We start from the raw sequence: 14,755 nt of genomic DNA, 5'->3' as shown, positions 1-14,755 counted from the left end.
GTCTGCTGGCAGAATTTCCTCTTGTTGGAGTATGTCAGGGGGTTGAGGTGTCAGTCTTTTGTTCTATCCAGGCCGTCAACTAATTGGGTCATGCCCACCACATTAGGAAGAACAATCTGCTTTTCTCATAGTTCACTGATATAAATGTTAATCTTATCCAAAACACCTCAGAGAAACATCCAGAATAATGTTTGATCTTATATCTGGGCATCATTGCCCAGCCAAATTGACAAATAAAATTAACCATCACACCAGATGATGCTGATGCTGTTGGACTTAGACTGAGATTAATCATTTGAGGTGCATGGATGTTGGCAAGTTCACATCATCCATGATCATGACTCCAGCCCAAAGTTGTACTGAGACATGTTTCCCTAAAATGTAGGCTTTTCTGTTGATCCCAAAAAACTGTTAAGATAATCTGGATTTATCTATAGACAGCTAGTTTATATTATTGGCATTCTTCTGTTACATTTCCATAAGAATATTTTCATTTTGTGAAAACTTTCATGTAGAGAACAGAAAAGGTATTCCTAGTGAAATAATATAATCCTAATCCAGCAACTTTGACCCACTCCTGTCAAAAATAGACTTTTAGAGATGCTGAGGTATATTCTCTGAGATATATAATTGATTTACTGTACTCTTTCAGTTGATTAGTTTATTAAGTAAAAAGAACTAGGTAATGAATTGTTTTGTAATGTGGATAATGGTTTTCCAATTTATCTCTATACTAATCTGTTTGCATATACTATATGGCATTTTCTTGAATCTGGAAGGTAATTCTTATATGAAATATATCCTAGTATTCATTTGCACATTGTTTTCTTATATTTCAGAGTTGGTACCTTTTCAGAAAGAAGAATTACTTCATTACTTATATCTGAAAAAAAGGAATGTAACTTTGAAGGTAGAATTTTATCACGTGAAGTAATAGTGTCAGGTACTAGTGAAAGTGAAGATCAAGTAAGTCACTCTGGTGAAGGTTACATGCCATCTTCAAATGGAATCAGCTCATCTTTGTCATTGTTTCATTCAGAAGTAGAGGAAATGGGTCTAAGCCATACAGAACATCCGATGAATATGAAACAATACAATGAATATGAAACAATACAATTTTCCTCCAAGGATTTATTTTCAATGATGAAAACCAACAAAAAAACAAATTCAGAATTTTATTCTGATCTTAGCTTTTCAGCTTCTAGACTCACTGTAGCAAATGAAGACCTAGATGTGGCACCTTGCCCTCCTGCCCATTTATTTCTTTCTAGAGATCAAGTTAGACTTCTGGAAGAAAATGTGAGAAATCACATTCCTTCAAAACCAAAAGCTAAGTCAGAGAGTAAAACTACTTATCAGTGCTCAAGATCTCAAGAGTCCTTGAATCAGAATCAACCTTCTGTTGGAATGGTTATTTCTGTCCAAGCACAGGATTCTTTTCCAGGACAAAATACTATTCAAAATCAAGGTCTTTATGACGTCCAATTTACTAGTCAAGCCCAATATATAAATTATAACCAAGAATCAATCAACAGCCAGCCTGATATTAAGGCCAGCGACTTTGCCCAGCCTCGAAATGTGATGAGGAAGCCATTTTCTAGCAGCGCACAAGACTCACTTCAGTCCCAAGATTTGGAAAGGAACCAACATTGTGTTGAAGTTCCACCAGTCGTTGAGGGACAATATTCAGTCAAGAGCCTGGAGTCTGCTGAACACTTAGGTGAGGACCAACATTCTGTTTGGTTGATAAATTCAAACAAGATTAAATATTCAACTAAGAAGCAAGATACTATTTTTAAGGATGCTGGATTTCTAGTTTTAACTCTGAATCCAAATTTAGTTGCTGAAGATATTCCACACCTAAGGAGTGTAAGACCACAAGGCCAGCAACAAATTGTTTCATCAGAATTAAACCAAGATTCTGTATCTAGCTCAGTGCCTCTTTCATCTACCATTAAAGGGCAGAAAATTAAAAAAAAATTATCGGGAAAAAAAAATGTACTCAGCGTCAAATGTGTAATTATGAAAGTAAAGAAGCCGGCAATCTCACTGATGCCTTACATCAATATATGTGGTACTCTAAACCACAGGAAAAAAATGGGAGGCAATTTTGAAATCATAATTAAACAGATACTGCAAGATAAAATTGTGGCAGGTGTGCTTCTGAATGTTATTAACCCTCACATGTCTATTTTGCCTAATACTAGAAGGCACAGCAGATTAAATGCAGAGAATCACAGTCACATCAAGGTAGTCCAAGAGGAATCCCAAATTGGAAGGGAAGAAAAGAAGTGTCCAGCTTTCATTAATAAGGGAAATGAATCCCGGAACACACTTGAAGCTAAATTGCAAGATGAAGTAAAATGCATCAAAGAAACTCTACCAAAAGTAGTCCTGCATGATAGCTGGACCTTTGGACTTGATGCACATCTAGCGAAGGAGATTAAAACAGAGAAAGAAAGGCATCAGCCAATCCCATTCACAGAAACTATTATGGAGTCTGTTGTCTCTCCCATAATGGAATCATCACATCTTGAGAATGTGAAGAGCAGTCAAACAACACAAACAGACTGCAAATGCACTGCAGATTCAGAGATGCCTCCTCCAATATCAGGAAAATCACCGATTGGAGACCTTTTAAACCAAACAAGAGAAAGTGATGTTCCAAGTGATGGAAGTGATACAAGAGAAATGGGTTGCTGTTTTGCAAGAAAAAAGACAGAAATGTCAAATGATTTGCCAGCAACTTCACCAGAGAGTTTCAATTGCTGCACACCTGTTTTGTCTTCTTCTAAAGTGATGCAAAAGAGGGTAACATTTGCACTCCCGACAAGTACAGTGAAGTCCAAATGCGTAAATACAGAGGATGTGAAGCCATCAATCTCAGAGACAGTCAGTGTCACAAGCCACAGAAAGAAATCGGAGTTAGACTTTAAGTTTAAAAAGATAAACCAAGCTAAAGGATTGGTGCCTGAATATCTAGATGCCCTTTGCTCTCCAATACATAGCAGATTGCAGAGAGAGTTCTGTCGCCCTGTGTCTCAATTAAAGCAAGAAGAACCAGCAGATAAGACATACACTGATGTCTTTGCTAAGAGTAGTGTATCCCATGACAGAGAGGAAAAATCGCAAGACAGAGAGGAAGAGGAACAAAAAGCTTCGTTAGAAGCAGCGCCACAGCTTAGCCAGCACCTGGGGTCTGACGCCTGTCAAATGAAGGAAATCCATCTCGAATCACACCCAGCGCTGAATTATTTAACACTGGAGCAACGTGTTAATGGACAAAGTTTGCCGCACCAAACAGATTTTAAACAAACTACTTTAAAGACTAGTCTCCAAATGGGTCCTTTGGAAGCTGAAGAACTACAAAAAGCCAACACAACTGAAAATGACATAATAGTCCATGTGGGTCCGAAGATTCCACCTCCCAAAACTTTACAGGCTCCGGAGAATAGCCATGGCTTAATACTCAAAGCACATCAGAGGGCTCATGAGCTTGTTAAATCAGATGAGAAATGGAACCAACCAGGAAATGCAAATATCCAGGTACAACAAACTATTTTGGAGTCTACTTCAGGTCCTACACTAGATCGATTTCAATTTGGAAAAGGAGAGAGTTATGTTAGGTTTTCCCCTCTAAAGTCTGGGGAAGCAAAGGTTGATGAAATCATATTTTATGCAAGAGAAGGTGGTATCTCATCTGATTCTAGCCATCAGAAGGAACAGGCGGGTGGTAGTGAAAAGAAAGAGACAGTGATTTTTGATTCCTGCATGTCTGCTTTATCTACAGCTAAAAGAAAGAGAAACCTAAAACAATTTTCAGACGTGAAAACTTTAGTGAATCCCAAATGTGGAATTATGAAGGCAAAGAAGCCATCAATTTCAAATATGTTCAATATCAAGACTAGTGCTGGTCAAAACCGTAGAAAAGAACTGAGCTGTAACTTGACAACCAAAATGAAAGAAGTGCATCAAGGCAAAAAGGGGGCAGATAAAACATATGCTTTCCTGACTATGACACCTGACATTAACACGTATGGCAAGGTAGAGATGGAAAAAGACACACTTGGAGAAAAAAGACTCAGTTATACTCGAGTAAAGCAAGATACATCTCCAAACGAAGACAGTATTACTTCAGATAACATTAAAGAAACCTGTCTTCAAGATGAAGAGCAAGAAGAAAGAAAACAGGAGGCATTGTTAAAAGTAATTCTACAACACGTGCAACATGTAATATTCCGTTCAGGTCAGAGGGAGGATCTGAAACAAGAAGATATTTCTATGACAAACCTGGAGTCAATGGCCTGCCCCATTATGGAACCTCTTCATTTGGAAAACACAGGAAAGATAGCTGAGGAAGAAGATTTGTACATTAACAGAAAAAATATTACACGTGTATTGAGAGGAGAAGGATTAAAGGAAACTGATATCCTAGTAGGTTCTAAAGGACAGAAATGTTTTTGTACAAATCCAGAGGTTCAGCACAAAGTGCCTACAGTGCAGAAAGGGCAGGTGAATCCAGATTATGTTCCTGAAAGTATTCTGGATTCTGTATCTTTCCCCAATAAGGACCCTCTTCATTTAAAACAGACAGAGAAAACAAGGAAAGAAAATGTTAGCATCTCTGAAAGTTTCAATGAAAATCTTTGGGGAAGAGAGCAATCAAAATTAACTAATATTACATTAAAATCAAATAGACAGAAAATGGACTATCTCCTGCAACATTTAATGCCTCAGGAAAAGGAAGCAATATCAGAAGGAGGTAATGTATCAGGCCAGACTCCAAGACTAGACTTGTTTTCTGAAGATCAAATAAGTGCTGTAACTAAGGATGGACTAGAAGGGATTGTGCCCTGGATTACTCCAAGGCAGACGAAAAAACAAGATACAATGCTGCCTTTGGGATCATATCATAAAACTATGAAATATCCAAGTCTCTTATTTCCAAAAGGAATGAAATCATCAGACGGGGTACAGGTCTTTGATTTAACATCGAATAACAGCTCACCCAAGTTGAGATTTGGGAAGAAAACAGAATCACATAAGGCAAATCAAAAGGTACAAAAAGAAGTACGTTTGCCTGTAATATTACATCCTCTTTCTGTATCCATGCCTATTTTGCCAGAAAGTAAGGGACAGAAGGATAGCATGAAACAATTTATTAGGAAAGATGTGATATACCACAAAGGAAGAACTCCAAATTTGAATAAATCGGTATTTTCACATGTACTCACTACCAGTGACCGTGGTGCCCCAAGTAACAGACTAGAAATGCAGTGGAACATGACAGAGAAAATGATCAATGTGAAACATAGAATGAGTGAACCAGATTTGGTTGCAGCAAAAATATATGAGTTCATTCTTTCTTTACCTCACTTCAAATTGAATAAAGAGACAATTGATGAGGCCATCTCAAATCATGTAAAAAGGACAAAACAACATAGATCACAAGGGGAGAAGAAGGATAGAGTAAAAGCAATGGATATGAAAAGAATAAAAAGCCCTAACATCATTTTGAAGCCAAATAAATCATCACTGTCACATATATTCAGTATAAAGGAATTTCCTTTGCTGTTGGATGTTATGAAACAAGAGGGCAAGATGCAAGAAGGTAAAGGTAAATCAGGCATGAAACGGACAAACTTGTGTACTTCTTTACCATCTCTATCACATAGTAATTCAAATTCAAGAACAAAAGCAGGTAAAGATATATCAGGACTTCTAAAGGACTCCCTTCCACCACTAAAGCTCCAGGCATCATCAAACATCAGAAGAGTATCATTTGCAGATTCACTTAACAGAGAGAGTTTAAGTAATGTAATAAAATCAAAACGTTTGCCACAGAAAAATAAGGAAGATAGAGAAAATATGGTAGATGTGAAAGATATAATGGGCCTCATAAGTATCGCTTTGAAAGGAAAGAAATCACCTTTTAAACACTTACTGCATGGAAAAGAACCACAGCGGAGCAGTAAAAAACTAGAGAAAATGATGTGGGAAGGTGAAAGTAATCTAGTTCAGAATAAACTCTGTGCTTCCATTCTTTCTTCACCTCACTTGGAATGGAATCCTAGAAAAAAAGAGGTATACATAAGAGAAACAACAAGATTCTGTCTTCCATCCTCAACATTCCAGGAATTATCAGACACAGTGGAAAAATGTGGGCAGCCCGTTGGTGATATTCGAAGCAGTATCGAGAAAGCAAAACATATACCGCAGAACGACAAAGACAGAGTGGAAAAGGCTTTGGAAAAAATGATGCATTCCAAAAGGATAGCTCTGGCGGTGAAGCAGCCTGCAGGGTTCCAAGAATTAAACATCAAAGAAAAAGGGGAAGAGATTCAGGAAGATAAACAAGTTGAGATTTGGAGCAAACCTTTTGCTTCCATCTCTTCTCTACCTTACTCTAAAACGGACACAATAAAAGGAGAGGAAGCCATGGGAATGAAAATGAGATCCTCTTTTTCACAACCAAATCTCCAAGAGTCATCAGACATAGAGAAAATAGCATATGAAAAGTGTATTTCTGATAATATCCCAAACTGTGTGAAAAAGAGCCTAGAACATATATTGAAAAAAGAACAGAAGAGGCTAAAAATGGAAAAAAATTTACCTTTGAAGAAAAGGAAATTATCAATTTCACCGGGAATTCAGTTGGATATCAAAGAGCAAGAGAAAAAGATAGAAAATATTAAAGGTGAATCGAGTGTGCTTCTGATGAACGCCAGCACTTCTAGACCTTCTTCTTCTCATTTACAATTGGATACAAGAATAGAAAAAGCGGAGTATGTAACTGAAATAACAAGATATTATCTTCCGGAACTATCACACCAGAAATCATCAGAGGCAGGGAAAAAAGCAGATGGAGTGGCCAATGAGGGCGATACCACAATTGAAGTACAAAAAGTGAAAGATTATACGCAACAGAAAGAAGAGAATGAAGTCAAAATATCAGCTAAGAAAGACGCAATGCATCCAGAAGCCAAAGGTCGAAAAGGAAAGAAGGCACTTTCACAGGACCTACCATTGAATCCTAAAAAGCCAAAGAAAATGGATCAAGACGCTCAGGAGCAAGGGAAAGGGGACGGAAAAGGAGCAGGACAAGGAAAAGCTGAGAGAGAAGACAAAGAACAAGTGAAAATGCATCACGAAGTTGAAGAGCAACAGAAAGCAGATGGAGTAGGCATAGAGCGATGGAAACAGGACGGGCACAAGCGCGAAAAGGAAGCAGTTCCGTTCCTCTGTTTGCCTTCCGAGTCCTCTCCAACTCGTTATAAATTGAACACAAGAATAGAAGGAGGGGAAGACCTACAAGGAATAATAAAATCTGCTACTTCCAAGTTAAGGCACCGGAAATCATTCGATGCAGGGAAAATAGCACACACAAAGTCATTTGGGGAGGATAGCTCGAATGATGTAAAAACATTACAAGAATACAAGCCACAGAAAGAAGCGGATAGAGGAAAGACAGTAAGTATGGATTCTATAATGGAACGTGAAGCCTCAATTTTTGAGGCAGAGCAATTATCACTTCCACATACACTCAGTATTCCTGGCAGTGGTGGCTCAAAAACCGGAGAAGTACCAACAAACATAAAAGAAAAACTGAGACAAGTACAGGAAAGAAAAAGTGAACTAGAAGAGGTTCTGCCAACACCATCTCCACCTCACTGTGAATTAGATAAAGGAACAGAAGGCACAAAAGAGAAACCAGGAGTAACAAGAGCCTTTCCTCCACCTTCGTGGCACATAGAATCATCAGATAAAGAGAAATTACAATATAGAACATCGTCTTTGAATGATATTGCAGGTGACTCAAAAAGAACAAAATATATGGCCCAGATACAAAAGGATAAGGCAAATACTCCTGAGAAAAGTGTGATGCATCCCAAGCACATAGTTATGAAGGCGGAGAAATCACCCATTTCCCATCCGCTAAAAACAAAGGAAGTGCAAGTGAACATCCGTCAACAAGAGGAAAAGGCACAGGAAGGTGAGGTGGAAACAGTCATGCTTCTGAGCGAAACTTGTCCTTTTGTCACTTCTTCAACTTCCCTTGAGTTAGACTCAATAAAAGAAGAAGGCGAACAAGGAATAAGAAGAAGCTGTATGCCACATCTTGAGCTCCGGGAATCATTGCCTTCAGCGCAAACAGCACCTACAAAGCCAATAGAGAGCCTTGTAAAGAAGGGGAAACATCTTCTCCCACAGAAAGAATGCAGAGTACAAACAGCATCCATGCACGGTGTAATACACCCCAGTGGTGCCATCTTCAAGGCAAAGACATCAGCATCTCCACAAGTGTTCAGCATCACTGAGCACAGTCCTCCGAGCAAGAGAAAGGAGCCACAGTGGGGCATGAAAGAGAGAGCAGGACAGAAGCAGGAAAGGACAGGACGTCCTCATGTGATTCTGACAAAAACTCATCCGTTCATGCCTTCTGCCTCTCACCATGGATTATCTCCTTCACAACTGAAGCTTCCTGTATCATCAGCTTCAGGAAAAAATGTGTCTCTCCCACAGTCATGGTTCAGGGAATCATCAGATGCAGGGAGAATAACATGTCCAGAAACAATCCATGGAGAACTTTCCAATGATGTAAAGCAATTAAAAGTACACCTGCTACAGAAAGAAGAGAAGGATAGAGGAAAAGTAGCAGGTACGACCCATGTAGTGGATCCCAACAAAATGATTTTGAAGGCAAAGAAATTACCTATCATACATACACACTGTTTAAGTGATCTTCAGTGGAAAACTAGAGAACAAGAGGAGGAAAAGTTTCAGAAAGTTAAAAGTGGGCCACGTGTCATGTGGTCTTGGAGTCCTTCTAGATCCTCCACACTTCGCTTTAACATGAGTACTGGGTTTCAAGAGGAAAGCATACCAACACTAACAAGATCCTCTTTTCCCCTAGTAAAGCTCCAGGAATCACCAGATACTGAGGGAGGCATAGGCATACGGCCAATTGCTGGTGATGTTCTAATCCATCTACCAAAAGAAAAACATGTGTCGCAGAACAAGGAAGAGGATGAAGTGCAAATATTAAACACCATGATATTCCCCAAACATCATGAAGAGAAGATACAGGAATGTGAAGGTGAACCAGGTGTGGTTCTGACCAAATCTACTTCATTGCCAACTCTATCTCAGCTGGAATTGGATAAAGAAACATACTTAGATAATGAAACGCTCAGACTTAAAAGCTCTGTTCTGCAGAGAATATCACACATGGGGAAGATTGTTCATAGAGAGTCAATTGTTGGTGATAACTCGAAAGATGTTAACAATGAAAAGCAACATATCCCTCAAAAAGAAGAAAGAGAAATAATAATAGATACGAGAGGCACAGACATACCTTTGAAGTCAAAGAAGTTGACTCGTTCCTGTATGCTCTACAGAACAGAACTACATGTGAACTTCAGACGGCAGGAACAAAAGGAAGACGAACGTCAAGATAAACCACCAGGTATGATTCAAAGAAAGAGGTACACTTCCAAACTTTTATTATCACCTAAGCTTAAACTGAAGAGAGCTACGCAAGGAGATGAAGAGAGGCTTGGAGGTAAGACATCCTGTTTACTTCCACTAATGCCTTCAGCATTACCAGATCCAGAGAAAACAGCAGTTGCAGAGGCAAGGAGTGGTGATGGAAGAAAAAGAAAAGCATGTAGGTCACAGAAAGAAAACAGGCATGAAGTGAAAACGATAGAGATGAGGGTCAGGATACCCTGCCAAGATGCAAGGAATTTGCCAATTTCACATATTCTTATGGCAAAGGAATTAGTGTTGAATATTAACACACTGAAGAAAAATGTAGACAAAGATAAAGACGAAGCATGTGTGATTCTGCAACGGACTTTTCTTTCTGTACCATCAGCACCTCCTCTTTATGTGGATTCAGGGAACAAACTAGACAAAGACACACCAGGAATTGCAGGACCGTCTGGTCCACAGCGAAATCTCCAGGTACCCTCCAATATCCAGAAAACAACAAAGACAGACTCAGTTGAAGGCGATGATAAAAACATTGTTAAGCAAGCAGGACAGTACGTGCCTCACCCAGAGGCAGAGCCACAGTGGACCTCAAACTTCAAGATCAGTGTCCAGCAAAGGAAGGAACAAGAGGAATGTGTTCTGAAACTGCTTCCCAAGTCCCTACTTCCTCCCTGGACTTTTCCATTTCAATCAGGGGATCTGAAAGAAAAAGATCAAACAGACACAAACACCAATAGAAATCTAAAGCAGAAACAATTAGAAATGGACCATGGTAGTGCTGTGAATCGGAAAGAAGGGAAATTAAAACTAGGCACGAGCAGAGCTTTACATCTGGAAGAAGATAAAACAGAGCTGCACAAGGCCAGGACTGCCAATCTGGAGAAGGAGAAAGTGAGAAGGGTCACAAGCCATAGTGCACACCTGCGTCTTCCATCTCTAAAGGCAGAAGAATCTCAAATGAAGACTCAGGTCATCACTCAGAGGGAGAAGAGCCGCCTAGTCGTGCAAAAACAGAAAAACGAACTAGAGGCATCTAATGCAAAACAAAATATTCAACTACAAAAATTGTTTCAAAGAAATATCTTGGATGATGTTTATGCCTATGTTCCTCTTTCTTCCAAATGTAAGGACCGAAAAGGCAGATTAACAATAACAGATCTGAAAAGAGAACTGAGCACCAAATTTTTAACCACAAAAATCCAGAATCACCCAATTCCACAGATACTTAATATCACAGGGCGTCGTACGCCAAGCAATAGAAAGAAATTAGAGTATGATGCTAAGTTAAAGAACATGGTTTCATTCAGTAAAGATATCTCAGGAATATTTATCAGAAGCATTTCTATTTCCATGATGAGTTCACCTCACCCTGACTCTAAGACAAAACTAGAAAGAGAAAAGCGAATCTGCCGTTCTAAATTCCAGGAAAAATCACCAAACACTAGTGAAAATTTTAAGAGAGACAGTTTAACAATTGTAAAAGGGAAACAGAATTTTACAAACACAGTTCCACAAGATCCCCAGCCCTTTGTCGTGGACAAACAACAAATGCAGAAACTTCCTAAGGTCAAATCAGAAGCAAACTTCAGAAGTGAAATGAATAAAATATATTTAAAGATGCAAACAAAAGAATGGGTTGTTCTAGGGAATGATGTCTCAAGGGTCATTAAAAAGCCAGACCTGCGTATCATCGAGAAAGAAGAAATGATTTCCAAATGCATTCTGACACCCACCGAGTGTCCATCTATGCTTGAAGATCCAAAGTTACCCAAGCAAAGGGATCAGAGTGAACCAGTATGGGACATGACCACACAAAAGGTTCAGCAACAAAATGCTTTCCCAGGCGCTGTGCCCACACCACCTCAAGTTAAAAGTAATGAAGTCAAAATTGCTGCAGACACTACAAATGCAACCAAAGATATCTCTGAATCCCATGTTAAAAATATGATCCAAGATAAAGTTTCTTCTGATAAACTGGATAACATACAAGCCTGTAAGCCTGATGACTTGAAGTTAGCACCTTTTCCAGAGGGTTCACATGCAACGTCAACAGCAAAATATCCCAAAATGCAGCACAGACTCCTTTTAGAACAGTTTACTCCCAAAGAAAAAAAGAAGCTTACTAATCATTTAGCATCAAATGCATTTGAAATACAACTGAATCTGATGCCAGAGATGGCAAAAAAATCTTCACACAAGTTCAACTTTGATCCAAAAGGGACTATTTCAAACGATAATAGTTGGAGGTTCTATTCGAGACATAAAACAATGAGCTTTATGTCTCTAGAAGGGATTGATACCATAGAACCTAACTCAAAACACAAATGCCAAAAGAATTCACCTCCTGTCAGCAATATGAAGACGCGGATTGTTGATGTTTCAAGCGGCAGTGAGGAGACCACAAAGCTACAGAGGATCAATAAGCTGGAAAGTGGAACATCTTCAGTGGCTTCTGCTAGGGAGACACTATTGCCTCATACCCTCCAAAACCACTCAGCAAAAGAAAAAGCCAAACTCCTCATGCACTTTTTTGTGAAAACACTGGAGATAAAAATGAAAGCCTTTCCCAGAATTGTAAGAGAATCTCATGCAATGACCAGTGCTCAGGAGAGAAAGAAACCTCTGTCTAACTGTGTTCATCCTGGTATCACAAGACCAAAACAACAAAACAGAATTTTGTTACCTTTTGAGGAAAAATCTCACCATCAAATAGATCTTGATTCACAATACAAATACCTTCGTTTTCTCCCGGAGCTTCCTGTTGGAAGTACATTCCCTAAGCCAAATGTACTTCCCAAACATAGTAAGTTAAACACAGCTGGAATGTGTAAAAAAGTAGATGCTGGTGAAGAAATTGGGAGTCTTCCCATTGATACAGAACTGTTAGAGCAACATAGTTCTTTCAAAAAGCAAAGTCCCCATGAAAACTCATCGCTTATCGGAAAATTCCCAGAGCCAACCCTCGTGTGTGATTCTGACCATGATCTGCACAGCCCGAGGAAGAAAGATAGTCAAGTTCTCTCACATTTGGAATTCCATGTGACTCCAGGAAAAAAAAAACAGTATCATGTACGGTTTCAAGAAACAAATACACATAAATCTATCGATTTAGGGACTCAGAGCAATGCTATTGGTTCGGCTGATTCACATGAAACTCAGATTTCAGAAGATTTTATTGATATTCAGACAAATACTGAGAGTCCAGCTGAGTTGGACAAATGTCCAGGTCTTGAAGTAAGTGAGAGTGAGGAATGTATGTTTCTGGAAGCCAACTCTTATTTAAATCAGGAATCACAAAACATTCTATTTAAATTACAGACAGGCATGCCTTTGGAAAATCGCTACAAAATCACAAGTGATTTGAAATCATTTCACAGTGAAGATTCAGGTTCGCATTGTACTAGAGGGTATAGAAAGCAAACCTTATTTATGACACCATCTTCTTATAAGTCCCACAAAACCAGGAAATATAGATCATCTTCCAAAATGAAATCTCCTGACTGGTTGTGTCATCGTTCATTAAATACTGTGGCAATTCAGTCTAGGTCACCTGGTGTATCATTCAGTGAAGAGAAACTTTCATGGACGACCAGGAGCAGAACAAGTTACCCTTCAGCTTCCTTAACGGAATCAAATAGTAAATTGCATCCTGCAAAAAAACAAGACAAGTCTCACATGCACCCAGAAAGAAAAGCAAGAAAGAAGGCCAGATCTGATTTATTTAAGAAGAACAACAGTCACGGGGACCATGGTTACAGTTGTACACACAGTAAAGAGAAACGTGCCAGAAAGAAGAGAGTGCATGATTATGAGTCAGAAAGATTGGATTGTTTCCAAAGCAAACATAAATCAACATCAAAACATCATCTGGACAATATCAGCTTCTATTCTGAAAGAAGACAAAACCGGCCCTTTTTTTTCGCCTCTGTACCAGCAGACTTGCCGGTTATACCCAAAACCATTCGCTGGGCTATTCCCCCTGAAATCTTAAGGAAAAGAAACTTCAGAGTTCCCCAAGTGGCAAAGAGTTCAAGTCTTTGTAATATATGGAGTTCCTCCAAAAAGTTGTTGTTGGAGTCGCTCTCGGGGTCCCTTACTACAGTAAGGGACATTACCATAGCTAAACTCCTCTGAAGTGGACAGCTGGTGGCTGTTGTGATATTCTGTGAAAAATAAAATCATATAACATCCAGTGGTTTCCTCGTGAAGTGTTTTTATGTAAAGATAGAAAGTAATCCAATCTTCTAGTGACTGATTGAAATTTGTTATTTATCTTTAACAATTGAGAAAGTTCAGGCACAAAATTGCTGACCCTGGCAATTGTGCGTACCTTTTCATCAGGAACCACCAGACTTCATCAGAAACGGCTACATCAGATATGGTAAGGTGCAAACCAATAGGTTGAGATGCATAAAATGTGTGACTTCACCCACAGATGTCCTTGCTGTTTGTGGTATCAGTATGGGTTTATACTGCACAAACACAAAACTCTGGCAAACCCTATGTCATGCAATTCCCATCAAAAAAGGAAGCACAGTAAACGGAGAGTGCATGCTCTGCTCTTTTGAGTATATTCTTGTCAGAAGGGAACCCCTTTTTGACTAGAGGTTGTAGAGAAAGATTTACCTGCTTCTAATTGTACATGCCTGATGAAAAGAAGCCTTTTCTGCCTGTCAGTCTCTCACACTGTACATTTCAAGCCCTGTTTCTCCTCTCTTTGCCCGGTCCTTTGGTCCTGGGCACTGTAGGAGGCTTTCATGTTGGGATGTAGCCCCTGAATTTTCACCTTTATGTCTCCACCTAGGATGTGTCCTTTAAAGTGGGCAGAAGGATTCCTGGAAGCTATCCCTACACTTTGATAGAAATATATATCAAAGTGAAGGTCAATCACTTAAATATATAACCTGCTTTGCCCAGTCTAAATGTATCCTAACCCAACTTCCCCTAAATCTAATCCCCAAAATATTTGTAACCTATCCAACCTCACTCACTTGAAGTCAGATATGATGGAGGGTAAGAAAGTAGAAATAAATAATATTTTAAACTAATTGCAGTAAACCTATCTTACTTTTACAAATCTTTGGGGCCCTGAAGCTCAAGCTTCTTCAGCTTTTATAGTATATCTGCTTATGTAGATAACATCAATTTATTATTTTCCATATTCTAAGCAACAAATTCAAAGTCTACCAGATACCATGCCTTGTTCTGGGTACTGAAGCTAACACAAATGAATAAAGCACAATCTTTAAAAATGTTTTAA

At 39.0% G+C, this 14,755-nt stretch overlaps 1 protein-coding gene across 1 annotated transcript in view; it reads left to right on the top strand.

Annotated features, from left to right (window-relative positions):
• Positions 1-14,755, top strand: part of CCDC168 (coiled-coil domain containing 168) — a 43,341-nt gene that overhangs the window by 7,899 nt on the left and 20,687 nt on the right. The window contains exons 4-5 of the mRNA XM_012440923.2: positions 840-13,596; positions 13,837-13,876. Of these exons, the coding sequence (XP_012296346.2) occupies positions 840-13,596; positions 13,837-13,876 (12,797 nt within the window). The remainder of the gene's footprint in view (positions 1-839; positions 13,597-13,836; positions 13,877-14,755) is intronic.

Source organism: Aotus nancymaae, unplaced genomic scaffold (assembly GCF_030222135.1).
Source record: "Aotus nancymaae isolate 86718 unplaced genomic scaffold, 86718_ANA_hifiasm-v0.15.2.pri h1tg000161l, whole genome shotgun sequence".
NCBI lineage: Eukaryota > Metazoa > Chordata > Mammalia > Primates > Aotidae > Aotus > Aotus nancymaae.
Note: the sequence above shows the minus strand (reverse complement) of the source record. Positions and strands in the feature narration are given on the sequence as shown.